This window comes from Heptranchias perlo, chromosome 5 (genome assembly GCF_035084215.1).
Source record: "Heptranchias perlo isolate sHepPer1 chromosome 5, sHepPer1.hap1, whole genome shotgun sequence".
NCBI classification, from domain to species: domain Eukaryota; kingdom Metazoa; phylum Chordata; class Chondrichthyes; order Hexanchiformes; family Hexanchidae; genus Heptranchias; species Heptranchias perlo.
Window position 1 is genome coordinate 66,248,993 of NC_090329.1, and position 23,440 is coordinate 66,272,432.

Genomic DNA, 23,440 nt, shown 5'->3' on the forward strand with positions numbered 1-23,440 from the left:
GTCGCCCGCGCGCACACAGGTGCGTCTGTGGGGAGCTCGGACGTCGGTGGGTTGGAGCCGGGCTCCGAACCCGAATGGGATTTCCCCGATTTTCGGAGCCCCCCTGCCCCCAACGCACCTGCAATTTCCCGGGGAAATCGAGCCCATTATCACTGTTTCAAGCCGCCCATCCACAACTCACAGGCCACACACACTGGCAGCTATTCAACCATGACAAGCACATCACCCAGACACACGTCCTACTTGCTTTCAGGAGAAGGTGGCGCAGAACAGGAAGCATCTCGTGGAAGTGGCATTTAGCCCCTCGAGCCTATTCCGCCATTCAATGAGATCATGGTGGATCTGTGACCTAACTCCGTATACCCACCGTAGCCCCATATCCCTTATTAACGTTGGTTTACAGAAATCTATCAATCACAGGTTTAAAATTCACAATTAAGCTAGCATCAGCTGCCGTTTGCAGAAGAGCGTTCCAAACTTCTCCCACCCTTTGCGTGTGGAAACGTTTCCCAACTTCACTCCTGCATGTCCTGGCTCTAAATGTTAGGCTATGTCCCCGCGTCCTACTATTCAAGTATAGGAGACCTCCAAAGACAGTTACAAATGCATCAACAGCCAAAAGCAACAATCCAGCAAATAACTTGTAAATTCTGCATGGTCCCTTTAAATAGCTTTGGTGGGGATTTCTCCAGGCACTCCAAGGCATGTTCAGATGGTCGTGGTTAAGACTGTGCGTTGTGTTGAGCGTTAAGTTCCATAATGGTGTCTATCACTTTAAATCAGCGTTGCACACTAGTTGTATCCATTTTCTCCTTACTTTTCTTGCAGCCGGCGGTCGTTATCAGCGCGTGCACTAATACCTATACCAAGATGGCGTCCAGCGCATGTCACGCCAGAAAAGTGTGTGCGCAGCCATGACGACATCTTGACACTTCAAGAGGCTGCGTAGCGCCAAAACAACAGGCGCTAGACGGCCCAATTTCTCGCCCAAAGTTTCCAATTGTGGGGGAGTCCAAAACTAAAATTCACAAATATAAAATAGTCGCTAATAAATCCAATAGTGATTTCGGGAGAAACTTCTTTACCCATAGAGTGTTAAGAATGTGGAACACGCTACCACAGGGAGTAGTTGAGGCAAACAGCATAGATGCATTTCAGGGGAAGCTACATCAACACGTGAGGGAGAAAGGAATAGTAAGGTATCCTGATCAAGTTAGATGAAGTAGGAAGGGAGGAGGCTCGTGTGAAGCATAAATGCCGGCACAGACCAGTTGAGCTGAATGGCCAGTTTTTGTGCTGTAGTTTCGATGTAACTCATTGTAACTCACTAAGCTTACTTTGACAGCATCTTCTTACCCTGCGACCTCTGCCACCAAGAAGAATAATAGCAATGTTGCGGGAACACTATCACTTCAAATTCCTCTCCAAGTCATACATCATCCTGACTTGGACATATATAACATTTCCTTCATCATTGGAATCCTGGAATTCCCTGTCTAACCACCATTGGAGTAGCAACATGACCTCACACACTGCAACGATTCAAGAAGAAGGCCCATGAGAGCAATATGGATGGACAATAACATATGGCATTGCCAGCATTGCCCACATCTTGAAAGCAAATAAATTTGTATATAATTATGTGTTTAGCACTGATTTGATCATTATAGTTTTTGATTTAATTAAGTAAGCTTTATTGTTTAAATTTTTGCTTTATAAACCAAATTTGAATGCATATCATCAGCATTTTTGAGTGGCGAGACCCATTTTTTCAGTAATTTATAAATCTTTTATTCATAGATATAAAAGAATAGCTTACAGTGATATTATGCAAAAAACTAATCGGATTCTAAACCCAAAATACTATACCTGTCACTATTAGGTTAATAAATTGACCTGTTACATCAAACTACTGTAAATAATACTAGGCATTTTCCACATTTTGGACATTAAGGGATAAATTTGCATCTTTAGTTTTCCCGATGCAGAGCTTTGCAGGCTGAGAGCCCGTATCTAATGCTCGCTCCCTAATTTTCTGCCCACTAAAATCACTGCATAGAGTGATACTTTGCCACTTGGAGTAATAGACAATATGCACTATAAATGCACAACGCTCCACACACAAGGTGATCTAACAATAAATTGCCTGGGAATTCTTAGTACTGTTCATGTATAAGTAAGTCTGCCATTGGTGAGTTGCCATCCATTATAGATGAAAAATCATTTCTGGACTTTCACTAAATTGGATTTGTGAGTTTCTCTTTTCAGAATAAGTTTAGTTCCTTTGCAAAGTGACTGTGCTGGGAAGTGTCTGTGTGTTGATAAACATGAATGTGACTGAATCTCCAGGCTCTTCTCAATCTTATTTCACTGGAAGGATTTTTATGAAGAGGTCCACTTTACGCAGACAAACTATACAGTGGGTACAGGGTATTCTTAATTCCTCAACATCTCCACAGCAAAGCACACTTTTTCTGCCTGTAATAGGTCTTGTTGTCTCACACAGGAAGGAGCAAGTGTTTGCATTTCAGTTATGGGCTTTTAACTGACAGTAGATGCTATTAAACAACACTGTTAGCTTTCAAACTGTAACTGTCAAAGTGGACGCAGATATGATGCTGGATAGAATAAGAGGTCTCAAAACAGATTGGGCTGCAGCTCCTGACAGCATTCACCCAAGGGTGCTCATAGAAATGGGAGCTGTGCTCAGTGAGATTGATACTTCGAATCATAGAATACTACAGCACAGAAGGAGGCCATTTGGCCCATCATGCCTGTGCCAGCTCTTTGAAAGAGTTATCCAATTCGTCCCACTCCCCTGTCCTTTCCCCATAGCCCAGCAAATTTTTCCCTTTCAAGTATTAGCTTAAAAACCCTCAGTTATCACAATAGGCTTAGAGAGCTTGTACTTACTGTAGAGAAGTGTACATTTCAAAGAGATTTGATTGAGATCTTAAAAATAATGAAGGGACTAACCTGTGATCATGTGGATAGACTATTTGAATTAGATAGGTTAGGGAGAACCCAGGGATACGTATAAGTTATGTAAGCATAGAATTAGATTAGATGTCAGGAGCCTTTTGTTTTCGCAGGGGGGCATCAATCTTTGCAGCAAGTCGCCAGCTTGTTGAGTGAGTGCAGATTCACTGCAAGCATTCAAAAGGGATGAGTTCTTGGCTGTGGCTAATATCACAGCATACAAAAGGAAGGTTGGGTATTGGATGATGTGTCTCACTGTCACTGTGCTCTCCTGCTCATTTTGATTGCTGCTGTGGAATAGAGAGGAATTTCCCAGACTTTTTTCTGTTGAATTGGCCTAGGGTTGTTAAAAATCTGTTTTTTTACCTCTCCGAGGAGGTTATGTGGCTGTTGGTGGGGAGGAGCATTAGGGATCATGATGGTCAGTTACAGCATGACTCTATGGAACACGTTCGATTTACCAGCTTGTCTTTTCCTGTCCATCAATGTCATATGTTCTTGTAATCTTTTCTAATTTCATTTTTTTAGGTGGAAAACTCTACTGATTTGGAAGAAAATCTTCCCAATCTTCTTGAGCAGTTATCCAACACCACAACAACTGAGCAGAACATAACCACCCCTGGAAATGTCCAAGCTGTGGTTGGAATTCTGACAACATTTTCAAATTTGAGAGTCAATGTTAGCGAAACAGATATGGAGGTAAGAACAAGCATCTGCCAGGAACAGTGTTGAGCCAACTATAGCACGTTTCTGCACTATGTCTCTTTTGTGTGAAAGTGAGGTTTAGCAAGGTAAACATTGAAAGTGCTGCTTATAGAATCATACTTCCTTCTCTGTAATAACATTGGGGATTGGGTGATGGAGTTGGTCTTTCACTTTTGTAACCTGGCTCAAATCCACGGATTGTTGGCTGTAAGCAAATGAGTTGGGCCGGTCTTAACCTAGTCTGTAGCATCTATTTGCTCACAGCACAAAGTGCCCATAAATTGATACTAACTATCATCTCTCTTAGAGCTTCCACTGTATGGCTAGTATAGAAAATAGAAAAAGTTTCACAGTGGCGCAATAGGAGTACTCTTTTGAGGTTCGGATGATTGTCATGTGCTTGCTCTTTTACAATACATAGACTGAGGGGACTGTCTTTTACGTTTGATGCACAAGTAAGAGAAATAGTGAAGCTGCGATTTACTAGCGCAGTGGAGATGTGTGATCTAATTCTTAACTGTGAGACACCAGCTGAGTGTGAGAGTTATTTGGCTTGCTAATACCCATCACCTCTTCCTGAGAAATCTTGTTTCTCACCTTTACTTTTCCACATCAAGTTTGCTTGAAGATTAGCTGTAGGACTTGTAGATTGCCTAAGTTGCTGAAAAGGAATCATGACCTCCAGATTATCCAAACTTGGTTCATTCTAGTGCTTTTCTAGCATTTTTCAACTTGTATTTGCTTCATCGTTGTTGAGGTTGAAATGCTTCTTATTGAATTGGATCCCAAGCATTTTTCAGCACAGTTCAGATATACGGCTACAATAATGCAATGCCAATTCTCCGACCCACATTCCTTTTGAGTAAAGCTCCCACTGGGAGCAGGAGAGTGATGAATTTACTCTCATACTCCAGTGTGAATTGATGTTCTTGGATGCAGGAGAAAATTGGAAGGGAAAGATCAATATAGCTTCTATGGGGCAGACGATAGCTTGAAATTTCAGATTTTCCATCACACTGTCTCATTATTTTGCATCTATCTGGAAAGTGTGACTCTGATATCTGGCAGTATGAGGTGTAAATTAATCAGGAAGATTGGATGATATTGGGTTTTCTTTCCATCTCAGCCCACCTTCTCTCCACCGAATAGATATAGTCTCACTTCTGTTTCATACTCAGTATAACCACCCCTTAATTCTCAGTAAAAAAATGGACAAAATTAATCAAGGCTTGACGTATTTCATTTCAGTTTGATAATGCACAAGTCACTGAATTATAATTACAATTCAAGGGGTAGAGGGCTCAAAATGCCACAGGGCCAATTATGCTGATTTTGTCCCATTGGGCCGGGACTTGCACCTGCTGATAACCTGCAGCTCGTTTAACTATCCATTGGTGGTTCTGGCATTCAAATCCCATGTAAAGCAGAAGTGCTGGGCTGGGGTGCTTGGAAATGCGAGTGCAGCCTTTGAAAAGCCAAGTCTGGCTGAAGAATGGAGCAGCAGGTAAGCAGGAAAGTGCTTGGCTCACTAAGATGACTGTCAGGTGGCTGTAATGGATGGCTCATGCGAGATTTTGTGCCACCTCTCAAGAATGTCTTCCACTGGAGGATCTGGCAGAGGCCACCACAGAAGTGAGGAGGGCATTACACGGAGACAGAGCGCACGATATCAATGAAAGCGACCTCCACACCCTCCTCAGTGAGTTTCAGTAGAGGAGAAAGAGAGAGATTTCTGGGTCTCCAGGGGAGCAAACTCCAAAAAAGTGGAGGGATGTGGCTCTGGCTCTCAGTGTGAACTCTCTCACCCCTGAGTCCACAGCCCAGTGCCACAAGAAGTTCAATGACCTGAAGAGGACAGACAAGGGAACACACCACCTACATTTCCTTTTCTTCCTTGTGCACCCTGAGGACCAACACACTGTTCACTTCCTAAATTTAAGAGCTGCACAAATACTTCTTCAGTCTCAAAGTATGTGTCGCCATCTGTCCTAGCAGCAATTGCTTGCATGCAGAACATTAAAACCTCTTCCTACACTTGCAGCCAGCAGTGGCTCCCTCTCATGAGCAATGACGGCTGTGGTAGAGGCATGTACCTCTTTGTGACGTTCCTCTGCTGCTTTTGTGCACTGTCTGAGGGCTCATTATCCATGAGAGATTCTCTTCATTGAAGAATTCAAGGAGGGCCGAATTCCAAAGGACAAATGCATTGTGGCAACTTTCTGCAAATCACGTGTTGACATGAAGGATTCTTCACATGCTGTCATACACAAGCTGGACATTGAGCTCATTCTGTTCAGGGAGTTGAGGGGGTTGTCTGTGAGCACCATCTTTTGCACCTTGCACTGTGAGCAATCCAGCGACACCATAAAATTGGATCGGCCTATCTCGTTACTGCCTTGCTGTGATGCCAAACTGGATGTATTCCCGAACCCTGCAGAAAATGGTGTTAGTCACATGATGAATACGTGCACCAATGGCACGTTGGGTGATATTGCACAGATCCTGTGCAGTTGGCTGAGATAAAGAAAAAGAAAAGAAAAGAAAGGACGTGCATTTATACAGTGATGTTCTTGAGCTCAGGATGTGCCAAAGCGTTTTACTTCCAGTAAATGATACCTCCGTGCAGCCTCTCAGCAGCGTGGGTAGCGCTGTCTGCACGGGGAGAATGAGGAATTCGGAAATGGGGCATGCTCAGTGCACGTTATCGGCAGTCTGCACCTGTTAAAGGTGAAGGTGCATATTTTAAATGGGTCATGCACGGTCCACTGGGAAGAGGGAAAGAAGGCCGCAAAGATGGCAGGACCGGCGCGAGAGCGGGCCCCACACTTCTCCGATGATGCACTGAAGGGGTGGACGAAGGAGGGCCAACATGTACCCGCAGGGTGGCAAGAGACCCTCCAGACTGCAGCTTCGCAGGCTTTGGCAGTCTGTGGCCCAGGAAGTAAATGCCAGGAGCATGGCACCGCGCATGTGGCTGCAGTGCCGAAAGAAGTTCAATGATTTGACACGAGTGGTCAAGGTGAGTGAATGCAAGTGTCAAGTGGCACATCCTACCAACTGCACCACTGCTCCACGCATCACACCTCCTGTCACACCCCCCCCCCCACCAACAAATAGTGTCCATCCATACGCATTGCTGCACTCGGCATGCTGCATCTCACCCACACATAGTACCACACTTGCAGGCAACACAACCACCACTCACAGGTCACACAAACTGGCAGCTATTCTACTACAACAGGCACATCACCCATACACCTTGCAGGATACTCACTGACACACTGTCGTCTGTCTTGCAGGCGAAGGTGGCGCATAACAGCAGCAGCAGGAGAGACCTGAGGGTGGACAGATATGCTTACATGTCCTCACCCCCCTAGAGGAGACAATGCTTTGGATTATTGGTCGGGCCATCGCTGCAGTCAAGGGGGTCTCTGTATATTTAATGCTCCTTCTTGTTTCCCACATCTCCCTCCTCCCATAATCTTTACCGACTCACGTGCTGCAGATGCTGTCAGCAAGCACATCTTACTTGCTCCTCTCCCTGCTCCACAATTAGATCTGTCTCCCTTTGCCGTTGCAGATACTCAACAACACGTGGCGGCACCGTCCGAGGAGGAGGTGGAGGAGGAGGAGGAGGAGGAGGGGGACACTGAATCCACACCGTCACTCGATCTGACACTCGCTTCCACCAGCTCAGAGACTGACACTGTGCGTAGTTTAGAGGCTAGGGTAGAGGAGGGATCTGCACGTGGTGAGACTCCGGGCACAAGTGCGCAGGAGCGGCAGCGGCAGAAACGGACACCACAGGTGCCAGCTCGACGGAGGGCGAGGTCGCTCACTAGTTCTGCTGCAGAGGAGTCAGATGAGGACTTTGATGGACCAGGCTAATGAAGACGGCTGATGGGCGTACACCATCAAGTGCTTGGGGCACTGGAAAGCCTGCCAGAAAGCCTGTGTACAATAACAAGGGGCATGGAGGAGCCCAGCTTCAACTTGGCACAGGACTTTGCGCAGAGCTTGAAGCCCATCCTTTCCAACATGGAACGGGTGGTCACCTCCATCAGCACACCTATGGAAGCCACTAAGGTGCAGCGTCTGATGGCCGATGTCGTGGCTTCCATTGCAGCACAAACTGACGTGGTCAAAGGTCTGCGACTATGGTTGTTGCTCAGACTGCTGGAATGGAAGCTCAGACTGCTGCTATCGTGGCTCTGAGGACCACTGTGGAACGGGGCTTCCAGGGCGTCACAGCACTCCAGCAATCCGTTCTCCAGCTGATCACCAGGATTGCTGAGGCGCCACCCTGGGAGAGTGGCAGTGGCGCCATGGCAGTCGGACCTGGTTTCCTCTGTCAGGACGACAGCATTCCTGCTCCCACCCCTGCTCTCCGCCAGTGCCCTTGTTGTTGCCTATCGGCCAGCCAGGCCACACTGCTGCAGCCCATGCTGAGATGGTGCAGTCAAAGCCGGGCCTTCCCGGCCCAGAGCTGCTCGAGGTCGTCCTCCAAGGCCATCTGCACTCTCCTCCATTGAAGTCCAGCAGCCTCCCACCACCCATGCTGCAGCCACTGGGGATGCATGTCGTAGGGACACTAGGCTAGGTAAAGGTACATGAACAACAGGCACTAAGGGAATGCACAAGGATGAATAGTTCTTTTCTATTTCCATCATTTCATTTATTCATTGAAAAATGTGACTTTGAATTTGCGTTTGGTGGTGGTTTTTATTTGTGCGATGAACAGAGGGGGAAACCAATGTGCAATCAGATGGAGGGCGATTTGTTTATCTTGTGGGAGCGGAAAGCTAGGGAGTGTAGGACTATTGGGGAGTTGGGGGATGTAGTTGACATTATTGATAAAGGGCACGGATCAGGTTTATAATATATTAAGGGGAACGGATAGGGTGGATAGAGAGAAACTATTTCCACTGGTTGGGGATTCTAGGAGTAGGGGGCACAGTCTAAAAATTAGAGCCAGACCTTTCAGGAGCGAGATTAGAAAACATTTCTACACACAAAGGGTGGTAGAAGTTTGGAACTCTCTTCCGCAAACGGCAATTGATACTGGCTCAATTGCTAAATTTAAATGTGAGATAGATAGCTTTTTGGCAATCAAAGGTATTAAGGGATATGGGCCAAAGGCAGGTATATGGAGCTAGATCACAGATCAGCCATGATCTTATCAAATGGCGGAGCAGGCACGAGGGGCTGAATGGCCTACTCCTGTTCCTATGTTCCTAGGCGAACGTGCAGAGCCCTTGGAGACAAGGCGAGCAGTCCCTGTTGCACCCTTGCGTCTTCCTCCACTTTCTCTTCCAGCTCCTCCCCCTCCCCTCCTCCTCAGCCTCTTCCTCCTCCTCCTCCCCCTCCTCAACTTCTTCCGCCTCAGCATCCTTCTCCTCCACCTCTGGCTCAGGGTCTTCTCCGATCATTGGTGGCAAAGGCTGGTCCCTCATGGTGGCGAGGTTGTGCAGCATGCAGCATACCACCACGAATCTGCCCACCCGCTCACCGGAGTATTGCAGGGCTCCTCCAGACTAGTCCAGGCAGCGGAAGTGTTGTTTGAGGAGGCCTCAAACAATGCTTCACAGTGTGCTCCACAATGTTGCGTTTGGCAGCATGGCTCTCATTATAGGCCTGCTGCGCACGTATGCATGGGTTCCTGACCGGTGTCATGAGCCATGGCGTGAGGGGATAGCCCTTGTCGCCTCGTAGCCAGCCTTTGACTTGCCGAGCCGGGTGAAAGATAGCTGGCACGTTGGACTGCCGCATGACGAAGGCGTCGTGACTGTTCCCAGGGTAGTGGGCATCGATCTCCATGATTCGATGTGTGTGGTCGCACACCAGCTGCACGTTGAGGGAGTGGAAGCCCTTTCGGTTGACAAAGACGGCGGAGTTGATATGCGGGGCACGCAGGGTAATGTCGTGCAGTCAATGGCACCTTGCACCATGGGGAAGCCAGCAATGCGAGCGTACCCCCATGCTTGCTCATTCTGCTTGTCTCTGTGGAGAGGGAAAGTGACGAACCTGTTCCTCATCTGTACAGTGTGTCTGTGACCTCCGTTATGCAGCAGTGCACTGCATACTGCGAGATGTTGCACATATCACCAGCAGAGGCCTGAAATGATCCTGAGCCATAGAAGTTCAGCGCTATGGTGACCTTCTTAGCCACAGGCAATGCTGTCCTCGCCCTGCTCTGAGGCTGCAGTTGTAGCCGCACCAGTTGACAGATTTCGGTCACGGCTTCCTTAGTGAACCTCAGGCATCGGATGCAATCCTCCTCGGTCATGTTGAGGTAAGAGAATTGGTCCTGGAGGGCCCTCATTGGATACGGCCTCCTGCTCAGTGCCCTTTGCCTACTCGTCCTCTCTCTCCTTGCAGCTTGACCTGCTATGTGTGGCTTTTCTGCATGTTCCCAGTTGTGCTCAATGCCTCGCGGGAGCCCGAGCAGAATCCATGGTTGCCAGGGATGTTGTTCAACCACTGTTGTAACTTTCCGAACCGTAAGGCAGTACCTGCCAAACCACTCTCAAATGTAATCTAGGAACTCTCAGTAAGTATGGGGAGCTTCAAAAAACACTTCCTACTCCACCAGCAGCCAGAAGCAATAATCCAGCAACTAACCTGTAAATCCTGCATGGTCCCTTTAAATAGCACTGGTGCGGGGGTCCTCCAGGCACTCTAAGACATGTTCAGGTGGTCAGGGTTAAGACTGTGCGTTGAGTTGAGCGTTAAGGTTCAAAAATGGTGTCTATCACTTTAAATCACCATTGCACACTGATTGCACGCATTTTCTCCTTACTTTACATGCTTCTGGTGTTCAGTATTTGCGCATGCGCTAACTCATATACCAAGGTGGCATCCGGCACACATCACGCTGGAAACGTGCATGCGCAGCCAAGATGCCATCTTGGATGTTCCAGAGGCCGCGTAGTGCCGACACAACGGACGCTACACGGCCCAATTTAGCACCCAGAATTCTTTGTGGGCAGTAATATTTCAAAGGGTGTGTCCTCCTCAATTACTGTCTGACTCTTTCCGCCATCCTTTCCTGCTCCTCCTCCATCGTCAAAATGACAAAAAGGATATGTCCATTGGGAATAATTCTTGTGCCTGAGAAGCTCTCATTGTTGGTGGGGGCCAAATATCCCGGGGAGGAGGAGGTTTCACCGTCCCACCGGCAGTCAGAGGCGAGCCCGGTGCTGTCTAGTGGCAAGACCAGAAACAAATTGCTGAGCATTCTCATTCCCAGCTCCAGTAATCAGGAGGCACAGCTTAGGCTCAAAGGTTCCTCACTCCCGGCAATCTCAGCTGGTCACAGAAACAGATGTAGCTTAGATTTCCTGTTCTAACTTAGCCCTGTTGCATTGCAAGTACAACCTCTGGAAATTCAGGGTGTCAGTGCCACTGATCCTCAGTTAAATATATTTAAATCAGCTGCATGAGGACCCAGTGGGCGGATGGTGGAGTGGCCCAAATCACAGTCACGAGTTTGGGCACATCGTTTCAGCGAAACAGCTTCCACCCCAATTTCCAAGCCACGGAGACCATTTGCTCTGATCTTAGGCCCCAGAAATGGCCAAAGCGGCATGAAATTTCAGGCTCAAAAGTTCTGAAATTCAGCAGGTGTTCTTATGGTTTCCTACTTTAACTCTGCTGTGAGAATGGTGGAATCTCCGAAAAAAAAACCCACGGAAACACAGCATAACCCAATTACACTGGTGTTACGGCTGGAGACTGGGGGTTTCTGCAAAAGAAAGTTGTGTCTTTCAAACTTGTTCAGTTTTTTGAAGAAGTAACTAGGTTATTGGATGAGGGTAATCCTGTTGATATTGTTTATCTGGATTTTAAGAAAGCCTTCGATAAGGAACCTCACAATAGGTTACTTCACCAGATAGAATCTTGTAGTTTCAGTGGGAATTTGATACTCTGGATTAGGAATTGGCTCGAATCCTGTAGTCAAAGATTGTGGATCAGCCTGGAGGCAAGTTTCGAGTAGTGTTCCCCAGGCATCGGTGTTGGGCTCACTGTTGTTCAGTGTTTTTATTAATGACCTGGACAGTGGTATTGGGGGTATGGTCAGTAAGTTTGCTGACGATATGGAAATCTGTGCACGGGTTAAGACTGTAGAGTACAATCTTCAGCATAAAGATCTGGATGAGCTCGGAGAATGGCTCAAACAATGGCAAATGACATTGAACTTTGATAAATGCAATGTAATGCATGTGGGTAGGACCTACGCACTATAGATTTCTCATTTATTGGGAACGATCCTGGAAGCAGTTGAGAGAGAAAACAATCTCGGTGCACAGATCGCTCAAAGTTCACGACCAATGTAGAGAAGCCGTAGCCAAAGCCAACAGGTTATTGGGTTGTATTAATAGAACCATTCAGTACAAATCAAAGGACATCTTTCTGCCATTATACATGACATTGGTTAGGCCGCATCTGGAGTACCCTGCACAGTTTTGGTCCCCTCACATGTTTGATGATATAATGACCTTGTAAAAGGTTCAGAAGAGAGCTATAAGAATGATCTCTGGCTTAAAGAACCTTAATTACTCAGATAGGCTTAAAGATCTGGGTCTATGTACCTTAGAGCAGCATAGACTTAGAGGAAACCTGACAGAGGTCTATAAAATAATGAAAAGACTGGATTGTGTGCCTATTGATATATTATTTCAGTTTGACAGATTGGGGAAAACTTGGGGAAATACATTTAAACTACGCAGAAGTAAGAATAGGTTAGATGTTAGGTGGTTCTTCTTTCCCCAGAGAGTACTGAGCCTCTGGAATGCAAATGTATTGCTGACTTGTGCGGCGTGTGCAGACTATCCGCAAGCCTTCAAGAGGGTGCTACACCAGTTCTTGGCTGGGGCAGAGACCGCATCATATGAAAGGTAAGTGGATTTACAGTTAACGTAAGCTTGGTCAATGTGACCTCCTGGACTGGTTTTGATCACCCTAGGGGGTCGGAGCGGAATATTCCTGATTTTTTTTCCCCCCTTATTGGCTGTGGGATTTTCTGGTTCTTTGCCTCTCCCAGGAGATATTATATTGCTGCAGGGGGAAGGGGTTTGTTAGGAAGGGTCAGGCATCATGAGTGTGGGGTAGGCTTGATGGACCAGCTGGTCTTTTCCTGCCTGTCTTTTTGTATGTTCGTATGTTCAAGCCTATGTCTTTTGGCCATTATCTGATTCCAAAAAATATTTGTTTTTCTGTGAATTGAATCTGAACATTTGATTAATGAAGTTTTCTTTTGTGTTTTTCAGAATTTCATAAAAACTGTAGGCTCTGTGATTGCTGTTGCATCAATAAATACGTGGAGAATTCTCACTAGCACAACACCAGCTGAAAATAACACTAGTTCCCAATTACTGGAGTCAGTGGAAAAGTTTACTGCTCGTGTCAGTCAGGAGAACAGTTTCAATATCAGTGAAGATAATATTCAACTCAATGCTGTTAGAATTGATCCTCAAAACAATCGCTCTGATATTAATGTAACTTTTGATAATTTTAACGTTGCAGATTATTCCAATTTAAGTGCTAATATTATCATTGCCCCAGAAAGCCTTCCAAAAAGTGGCTCAGTTATCACTATTGGATATCCAACATGGATTGACATTTTACCCAATAATACTAACTTTGGTAATAACTTTTTGATTCACGGTCTTGTTGTGACAATAATAACTAAGGAATCTGTTAACGTTGAAATGACCTTCTCACCAAGAAATGACTCATTTGATATCAACACTGCCACGTGTGCGTTTTGGAATTTTAGTGGCGCAGGAACATGGGATAACACTGGCTGTGTCTCTGAAATAATTGGTGAAGAAATCAAATGCAGATGTGAGCACGTGACATCGTTTTCTATTTTAATGTCCCCTGCTACTATCGATGACATAGCTTTGGACTATATAACCAAAATTGGAGTTGCTGTATCAATGGGAAGTTTAGTAATCACCATTATTATAGAGGCCATGGTATGGAAGCATGTGTCCAAAAATAAAACCTCATATACCCGCCATGTTGGAATTCTGAACATTGCTGTATCTCTGCTGGTAGCTGATATATGGTTCATTGTGGCTTCAACTGTAAAACCAGAATCGGACGCTTGTGCAGCTGCTACTTTCTTCATTCATTTTTTCTATCTTGCCTTATTTTTTTGGATGTTAACCCTGGGCCTACTACTTGCATATCGTTTGCTTTTCCTTTTCCATGAACTCAGTAAGTCAGTTATGACGGGGATATCATTTAGTATTGGTTACCTGTGTCCACTAATAATCTCAGTCATCACAGTCGGAGTTGCCTATCCAAGAAACTATTACATAAGAGATGACGCCTGCTGGCTCGGCTGGAAGGAAGAGTACCCTCTACTTGCATTTATTATACCTGCATTGGCTATCATCGCAATCAACATCATTATTCTGATGGTTGTCATATTTAAGCTGCTGCGACCAACAATTGGGGACAAACCCAGAGGCCACGCTCAGGAGATAGGAAAGCTCAAACAAATTGTGAGAAGCATTGCTGTGCTAACCCCAATCCTCGGTCTCACCTGGGCATTTGGAATACCGACCTTTCAAGAGGATTCCCATATTGCTTTCCATTATATATTTACCATTCTCAATGCTTTTCAGGTATGTATTATCTGTGACTTATAACTTTTGCTACTGCTTAGTTAACTCAGATTTATGCAGTAGATTTCATATAAAGCATTTATCAACTAAGCATGTTCCATAGGTTCAATATTTCATGGATAATTCCTTAACATATGCACATTTATATCGATCTGGAGGTAAGCAAAGCCCACCATAGAATAAGTCCTCCAGAGCAAGCATAGCAGGAAAATCGGTTTTCTTGACAGCCTATTCTTCATAAGTAGACGAGCTGGAGCAGCACCATTCCTTGTGAGGCTTATTTTTCACCATTCATTTTTATGAAGAAATTAATGTAAAATGTATTTTTTCCATTCATCTTTGTCTCTTCCTTGCTTCCTCTTTTCTTATATCTACATGAGCTTTCTCTGCCTTTTATTTCAACTTTTTTGTTTGTCCTCTTTCCAGCTGTTTTCTTTCATTGTTCATTTTTTTCATTTTCTGCCTACTTCTTACTTCATTTATTGCACTTTTAAACCTTTTACTTTCTTTGTGAACTAACTAAATTAGTGGATAAGAGCTCTCAAATGGGTAGAATTTGCTTATTTTTTTAAAAGGCATTTCATTCAAGATTTTTAAAGAAAGTTAGTAATAGGAAATTAATTAGCTGGCTTTAAAATTTCCTTGGCAACAGAAAGCAGAAAGTGAAAAATGGTAAAAGCTTTGCTGGGAGTAGAGAGTAAATGGTTGTCGCCACCCAAATCCACCCTCATCTTTCCTGCAACTCAATGTTTCAACCTCTCTATTCAAGTTTCCGCCTCTCCCACAACATTGAAAAGGCCCTTATCAAAGTCACAAATGACACCCTATATGACTGTGACCGTGGTATATTATCCCTCCTTGTCCTTCTCGATCTGTTTGCACCCATTGACACGGTTGGTCACACCATCCTCCTCCAATGCCTCTCCTCCATTGTCCAGCTGGGTGGGACTGCACTCACCTGGTTCCGTTCTTATCTATCCAGTCGTAGCCAGAGAATGTCCTGCAAAGGTTTCTCTTCCTGCTCCTGCACGTTAACTCTGGAGTTCCCGAAGGATCTATCCTTATCCACCTCCTATTTCTCATCCACGTGCTGCCCCTCATGGCATCATCCGAAAACACAATGTCATATTCCACATGTATGCTGATGTCACCCAGCTCTACCTCACCACCACCTCTCTTGACCTCTCCACTGCCTCTGATTTGTGAGACTGCTTGTCTGACAGAAATCTCCTCCAATTAAATATTAGGAAGACCGAAGCCATTGTCTTCAGCCCCCTCCATTCCCTAGCTACCGTCTGAGGCTGAACCAGACAGCTTGCAACCTCGATGTTGTATTTAACCCTGAGCTGAGCTTCCTACCCCATGTCCTCTCCACCATCAAGATCGCCTACTGCCACCTCCGTAATATCACCCGTCTCCGCCCCTGCCTCAGCACACCTGCTGCTGAAACCCTCATCCATGCTTATGTTACTCCATACTCAACTATTCTAATGCTCTCCTGACTGGCCTTCTAGCTTCCACTCTCCATAAATGTGAGCTCATCCAAAACTCAGCTGCCCTTATCCTAACTGGCACCAAGTCCCGTTAACCCATCACTGCTATACTCGCTGACCTACATTGGCTTCCGGTCCAGCAACACTTCGAATTTAAAATTCTCATCCTTGTGTTCAAATCCCTCCATGGCCTCACCTCTCCTTTTCTTTGTAACCTCCTCCAGCCCTACACCCCCGGGAACTCTGCCTTTCTCCATTTCTGGCCTCTTGTGCATCCCCGATTTCCTTCGACCCACCATTGGCGGCCCTAAGCTCTGGAATTTATTCCTTAAACCTCTCCATCTTTCCACCTCTCTCTCCTCCTTTAAGATGCTCCTTGAAACCTACCTCTTGGACCAAGTTTTTAATCATCTGTCCTAATATCTCCTTAAGTGGTTCAGTGTCAAATTTTGCCTGAGAATTTTTTTTTTATTCGGTCATGGGATTTTAGCATCGCTGGCGAGGCCGGCATTTAATGCCCATCCCTAATTGCCCTTGAGAAGGTGGTGGTGAGCCACCTTCTTGAACCGCTGCAGTCCGTGTGATGAAGGTTCTCCCACAGTGCTGTTAGGAAGGGAGTTCCAGGATTTTGACCCAGCGACGATGAAAGAACGGCGATATATTTCCAAGTCGGGATGGTGTGTGACTTGGAGGGGAATGTGCAGGTGGTGTTGTTCACATGTGCCTGCTGCCCTTGTCCTTTTAAGTGGTAGAGGTCATGGGTTTGGGAGGTGCTGTCGAAGAAGCCTTGGCGAGTTGCTGCAGTGCATCCTGTGGATGGTACGCACTACAGCCACAGTGCGCTGGTAATGAAGGGAGTGAATGTTTAGGGTGGTGGATGGGGTGCCAATTAAGTGGGCTGCTTTGTCCTGGATGGTGTCGAGCTTCTTGAGTGTTGTTGGAGCTGAATTCATCCAGGCAAGTGGAGAGTGTTCCATCACACTCCTGACTTGTGCCTTGTAGATGGTGGAAAGGCTTTGGGGAGTCAGGAGGTGAGTCACTCGCCGCAGAATACCCAGCCTCTGACCTGCTCTTGTAGCCACAGTATTTATATGGCTGGTCCAGTTAAGTTTCTGGTCAATGGTGACCCCCAGGATGTTGATGGTGGGGGATTCGGCGATGGTAATGCCGTTGAATGTCAAGGGGAGGTGGTTAGACTCTCTCTTGTTGGAATACTCCTGCGAAATGCTTTGGAATGTTATACTATGTTAAAGGAGCTATATACATGCAAATTATTGTTGCCTGAAAGGCTCTATCCTGCTCTTCACAGAATTTATAAACAGTTTGAGCAAATGCACTTATTGTAATATAAAGTTTTCTGATGATACCAAGATAAGGTGACAAAGTAGATATAAGGATTAGTTAAGGAGATGGATTAAGGAATGGAAAATAGATTTTAATATACATAAATGCAAGCTAATGTATGCTGCTAAAGGAAATAGCAATTATGTACACACAATGAAGACATGCCCATTTCAAAAGGTTAAAAAGAAAAAGAATTGAGTGATTCCTGAAAGTCTCCTGTCAATGTAAAGTTTCTTTCGACCAAGCTTGTCTAAGGCTAATGGGCTGATTCTACCCACTGGCCGGGAGTCGTACAGGTGGGGACCAAGTAGTACGACATACCGTCCAGCCAACTGCAGCATGAGGCCCAAGAGATTTTAACTCCCGGGCATCAACTGCATAGCCCCTGTAGGTTTCCTGCCTGAACCTAGTGGGACATACTAGTTGACCGGCAGGCGGAAACAGGATTTTGGGCAGTAGGAGGCTGCTGCCAGAAACCCGAAGGAATGGTCCCCTGCGCTCAGTTAAGTGTTTAAGAGGGGTGTTGGGAGATGGATGGAAGGTGAAAGTTTCCTTCTGGGGCCTGCAGGAGCACTCCTGTTCCTCCTGGCCCACAAGAAAACCAAAAAAAATAAAATGAACTTACCTTTCTATGGGCCCCTTATGTTCCACCAAGTTGGCCTGGTGGGGAAGCCATGACAGACCTTAGGTTAAAATTGCAGTCGGGCCTCAATGATGTCATCAGTGTCTGATCTGCATATTTAAAGGACTCCCCTGCCTTCTAGTGGGTGAGCCTCTCGCCTGTTTCAAAGAACAGTTAAGATTGCAACCCGCAGGAAGGCAGCTGGATTGTTCGGGCTAAGTCACTGCAGCCATTTTAACTGCATGCCCGCCCAGTTTTCGTCTGATGGGCAGGGTTAAATTCAACCCAGAAGATTCACCTTGAAAGTATCTTACTACAAGTCAAAAGAAATAAAGAAAGAAACAGCTTGCCTTAATATAGCACCTTTCATATTGTTAGGACATCGCAAAGTGCTTCACAGCCAATGAAGTACTTTTGAAGGGTAATCACTGTTGTAATGTAGGCAAAAGAAGTTATTCTAATCTTGCATAGATCACTAATGAGGCTACATTTAGAATATTGGGGGAAGATTTCTTCTGTGCATTATGTGTGACAAGATCTTGAACTTTTTGGGTACATAATTTTGTCATAGTTAAGTCACAGAGGAAGTCGTATCTCATTGAATATAATTTCACACAGAGCATACATTCAAAAGAACACCATTACGTTGGAGAGACCAACAAAGAGTTCTTTGATGAAATAACAGAGAGAGTTAATAAGGGTTGTAAAGTTGATATTGTGTGTATGGACATTCAAAAGGCTTTTCATATTAGACTTGTTAGCAAAATTGAAATCCATTGGATTAAAGGGGCAGTAGAAAGCTAACCTTCCATGATCTGCCTCCCTCCCTGCGATCTGCCGACCCCCTCCCCGTGATCTGCCGACACCCTCCCCGTGATCTGCCGACCTCCTCCCCGTGATCTGCCGACCCCCTCCCCGTGATCTGCCGACCCCCTCCCCGTGATCTGCCGACTCCCTCCCCGCGATCTGCCGACCCCCTCCCCGCGATCTGCCGACCCCCTCCCCGCGATCTGCTGACCCCCTCCCTGCGATCTGCCGACTCCCTCCCCACCAACTGCCGACCCCCTCCCCATGATCTCCAAGCCCCCTCACCGCGATCTCCAAGCCCCCTCACCGTGATCTGCCAAACCCCTCACCGCGATCTGCCGACCCCCCCCCAATCTGCCGACCCTCTCCCCACAACTGCTGACCCTCTCCCCACAACTGCCGACCCCCTCCCCATGTTCTCCATACCCCCTCACCGCGATCTCCAAGCCCCCTCACCGTGATCTGCCAAACCCCTCACCGCGATCTGCCGACCCCTCCCCGCGATCTGCCGACCCTCTCCCCACAACTGCCGACCCCCTCCCCATGATCTCCATACCCCCTCACCGCGATCTGCCGACCCCCTCACCGTGATCTGCCGACCCCCTCCCTGCGATCTGCCGACCCACCTCCCGGCGATCTGCCAATCCCTTCCCCACGATCTACTGACCCCCACCCCGCGATCTGCCGACCCCCTCACCGCGATCTGCCGACCCCCTCACCGCGATCTGCCGACCCCCTCACCGCGATCTGCCGACCCCCTCACCGCGATCTGCCGACCCCCTCCCTGCGATCTGCCAATCCCTTCCCCACGATCTACTGACCCCCTCCCCACGATCTGCCGACTCCCTCCCTGCGATCTGCTGAACCCCTCACCACGATCTCCACACCCCCTCCCTGCGACCTGCCCACCCACCTCCCCCCACTACGATCTATTCCTCCCTCCCTCCCTCTTCTTTGGTCCCCGGCTGCAGCCTTGTACAGCAGGCTTTCCCGCACGGCAGCCAGCCAGCCTCTCGATCTGGCCACCTGCCATGCGGGAAACTGAGTACAAAAATTCAAATGAGTTCCTGCCGTTAAATTGGGCAGAATATCTGCCTTTCCTGTATTTCTGGGTTTCCCAGCCACTGACAGTCACCCCTGCTCCCTGCCCGCCTCCGTGTAAATATCGGGGCGGTAGAGTACAAAAGCAAGGAAGTTATGCTAAACCCCATAAATCACTGGTTAGGCCTCAGCTGGAGTATTGTGTTCAATTCTGGGCACCACATTTTAGGGAGGATGTCAAGGCCTTGGAGAGGGTGCAGAGGAGATTTACTGGAATGATACCCAGGGACGAGGGATTTCAGTTAAGTGGAGAGACTTGAGAAGCTGGGATTGTTCTCCTTGGAGCAAAAACGGCTAAGGGGAGATTTGATAGAGATGTTCAAAATTATGAAGGATTTTGATAAGAGTAAATAAGGATAATCTGTTTCCACTGGCAGAAGGGTCAGTAATCAGAGGACACAGATTTAAAATAATTGGCAAAAGAACCAGAGTTGAGATGAGGAGAAATTATTTTGCACAGCGAGTTGTTATGATTTGGAATTCACTGCCCGAAAGGGTGGTGGAAGCAAATTCAATAATAACTTTCAAAAGGGAATTGGATAAATACTTGAAAATGAAAAATTTGGAGGGCTATAGGGAAAAAGCAGGGAAGTGGGTCTAATTGGATAGCTCTTTCAAAGAGCCGGCACAGGCACGATGGGCCGAATGACCTCCTTCTGTGCTGTATGATTCTAAGGATAAACGCAGGACAAAGTTCTCTAAGCTATGAGGATATGCTTGTTGAGCTGAGTTAGTTTTTGTTCAAGCAAAGATATAATCCAGGACTTTTAAACTGATGAGATTCATAGACAGTAGAGATACATTAGAATCATAAAATTTAAAAGCATAGAAAGAAATCAATCCCCCATCACCCGATTCTCTAAAAGACCTATCCTCCATTCCAGTCCACTGCCCTTTCTGATACCCATTTACTTTTTTATTTTTCAAACATTTATTCAATTCCCTTTTAAAAACAGTGATGGATTCTGCTGATCCATTGTTTTTGTTGGCAACTGCCCATCAATAACAACAACCTGCATTTATATAGCACCTTTAACGTAGTAAAATGTCCCAAGGCGCTTCACAGGAGCATTATCAAACAAAATCTGACCCCGTGCCACATATGGAGATATTAGGACAGGTGATCAAGAATTTGGTCAAAGAGGTTGGTATTAAGGAGTGTCTTAATGTAGGATAAAGGGAGAGAGAGAGGTGGAAAGGTTTAGGGTGGGAATTCCAGAGCTTGGGGTCTCGGCAGATGAAGGCACGGCTGCCAACAGTGGAGCGATTAAAATTGGGGATGCGCACGAGGACAGAATTGGAGGAGCACAGAGATCTCGGAGGGTTGTAGGGCTGGAGGAGGTTACAGCAATAGGGAGGGCCGAGGCCATGAAGGGATTTGAAAACAAGGATGAGAATTTTAATCATCCTGACCACCCTCTGCATAAGAAATGTGTAGATTTTAACTGGGAGCGGGATTTGGGCAGGTGGAGTGAGGGCCCAAAAACGGCCCATCATTGTGTTTTGCATTGTGGAGCAGGGAGAAAGGGAGTTCTCCGGACCTGCCAGCAATCTAAGAGTTAAGCTCTGATAACAATGGTACTGGATATCACTGGTTGGAAAAAACCTCTGCATGGTGTTTAAAGCCTATTTTAACCTGAGTAAACTATTTGGCAGATGGTCATTTTGTTTTGGTTACTTGAATGTTTGCAATTAGTTAAAGATCTGTTTGTTAACTGCTTAAGAATATCTTCCTTTTTTTAGGGATTCTTTATTTTGATCTTTGGAACATTCATGGATAATAAGGTGAGCTGCCAGATGTCATTTCCAACCGTTTTTCCAGCATTGTCTATTTTCTCTTAATCTAATAAAATGCTTTGTTCTGCTACTAACTTAGGTGCGCGAAGTCTTAATGAAGAAGTTTTCATTGGCACGATTTTCTTCCCAAACAAAGGTAAGGTCATAAAAAATAAACACAGCAGATCGTTCGCATCTGAAAGAGAAAAGTTTTAGGTGGAGACCTTTCATCAGACGTGATATAAGAAGGAATTGGTTGCCTGTTCTAAGAGTGAGCACAACAAAGGGGATGGAAGAACAATAACAACTTGTGCAACATATATATATTTAACAAAATGTTCCAAGGTGCTTTTCAGAGAATTAACAAGAGGAATGGATGTGAGCTATAGCAGGGAGTTTAAAGAAAGGGTAAGGTAGCATAGTGGTTATGTTACTGGACTAGTAATCCAGAGGCCTGGACTAATAATCGGGAGTCATGAGTTTAAATCCTGCCACGGCAGCTGGGGAATTTAAATTCAATTAATTAAATAAAAATCTGGACTTAAAATACTAGTATCAGTAACGATGGCCATGAAACGACCGGATTGTCGTAAAAACCCATCTGGTTCACTAATGTCCTTTAGGGGAGGAAACCTGCTGTCCTTACCCAGTCTGGCCTATATGTGACTCCAGACCCACAGCAATGTGGTTGATTCTTAATTGCCCTCTGAAATGGCCAAGCAAGCCACTCAGTTGTAAAATCTTGCTTAAAAAAAGTCATAATAAGAATAAAACCGGATGGACCATTAGGCACCGGACATGACAAAGGCAAACCAAGCCCAGTCAACCCTGCAAAGTCCTCCTCACTAACATCTGGGGACTTGTGCCAAAATTGGGAGAGCTGTCCCACAGACTAGTCAAGCAACAGCCTGACATAGCCATACTCACAGAATCATACCTTTCAGCCAACGTCCCAGACTCTTCCATCACCATCCCTGGGTATAAAAAAAAGAAAAGCGGTTAAAGGCTAGATCAAAAGATGGGTTTTGCGTAGGATTTTAAAGGTATAGAAATGGAGAAATGGAGGGGTCTGAGGATGGAATTCCACCAAATAGGGCTCAGGCAGCAAGAAGCTGTTCCACCAATAAAAGCGCAAAGGGAGGAGGTGGGGGTACACAAGGAGGCCAGGGTTGGAAGACCGAAGGATGAAGAGTTTCCAGAGATAGAAACTAAGACATGGTTTGGGGGGCGGTGGGGGTGGTGGAACAGAAAGGCTGCAAAGTACATTGACTATCTGGTACATATTTAACCACACAAAGATGGAACTGTTACTGAGCAGCTCACTAAATAAACCAAACCAGATTCAAAACTAAAGTGGATAGGCGGTCATTCAAACAGTTGTCATAATTAAAAGTTAAAATTATTGTTATTTGGTGTCCAAACCTACCTGAACATGACTCAATTTTTAGATTTTAATCATGACATATATTTAATCTTGCACTTCATTTTATCTTGTAGTACAGGAGTGAAACAAATCTGAAGAAGCTTTAGCTTAATAATTTTTGTTCTAATTAACATAGTTTGTAGTTATTCTCGTATTTTTTTGTGTTATTACTAACTAATTTCATGAAATAAATGCTTAAGTATACTATTTTACTGGAGTGAGCCTTTGGTTTATTGGCAGCATTCCTGTCTGAGTCAGAAGGTGAAAGATTTGAGCCCCACTCCAGACAGCAGTAAAAGAGTTCCGTCTGTTGCGAGTGGAGAAAATAGTGCCGGATCTAAATACTGGATTGATGTCCCATTCCAGACATCCCTGGCGAGTGGAGACTAGAATATGGTCTCTTACATTTATAGTTTTAGTATTACAAATATAATACAATATGCTGAAATAAGGATAGAGATCTCCAGGTATCTTCGATTCCACAATGTCATGATGCTGCAAAGTTCTAAGCTATGGAGGGTATATTATTGGCTCTAACCCATGATTATTTACA

General features: G+C 45.7%; 1 protein-coding gene across 1 annotated transcript in view; it reads left to right on the forward strand.

Moving 5' to 3' along the window:
* The window catches only part of LOC137321401 (adhesion G protein-coupled receptor F4-like), a 118,566-nt gene that overhangs the window by 85,491 nt on the left and 9,635 nt on the right, over positions 1-23,440 (forward strand). Inside the window, exons 10-13 of the mRNA XM_067983789.1 lie at positions 3,508-3,678; positions 12,954-14,321; positions 21,432-21,473; positions 21,565-21,621. Coding sequence (XP_067839890.1) covers positions 3,508-3,678; positions 12,954-14,321; positions 21,432-21,473; positions 21,565-21,621 — 1,638 coding nt within the window. The remainder of the gene's footprint in view (positions 1-3,507; positions 3,679-12,953; positions 14,322-21,431; positions 21,474-21,564; positions 21,622-23,440) is intronic.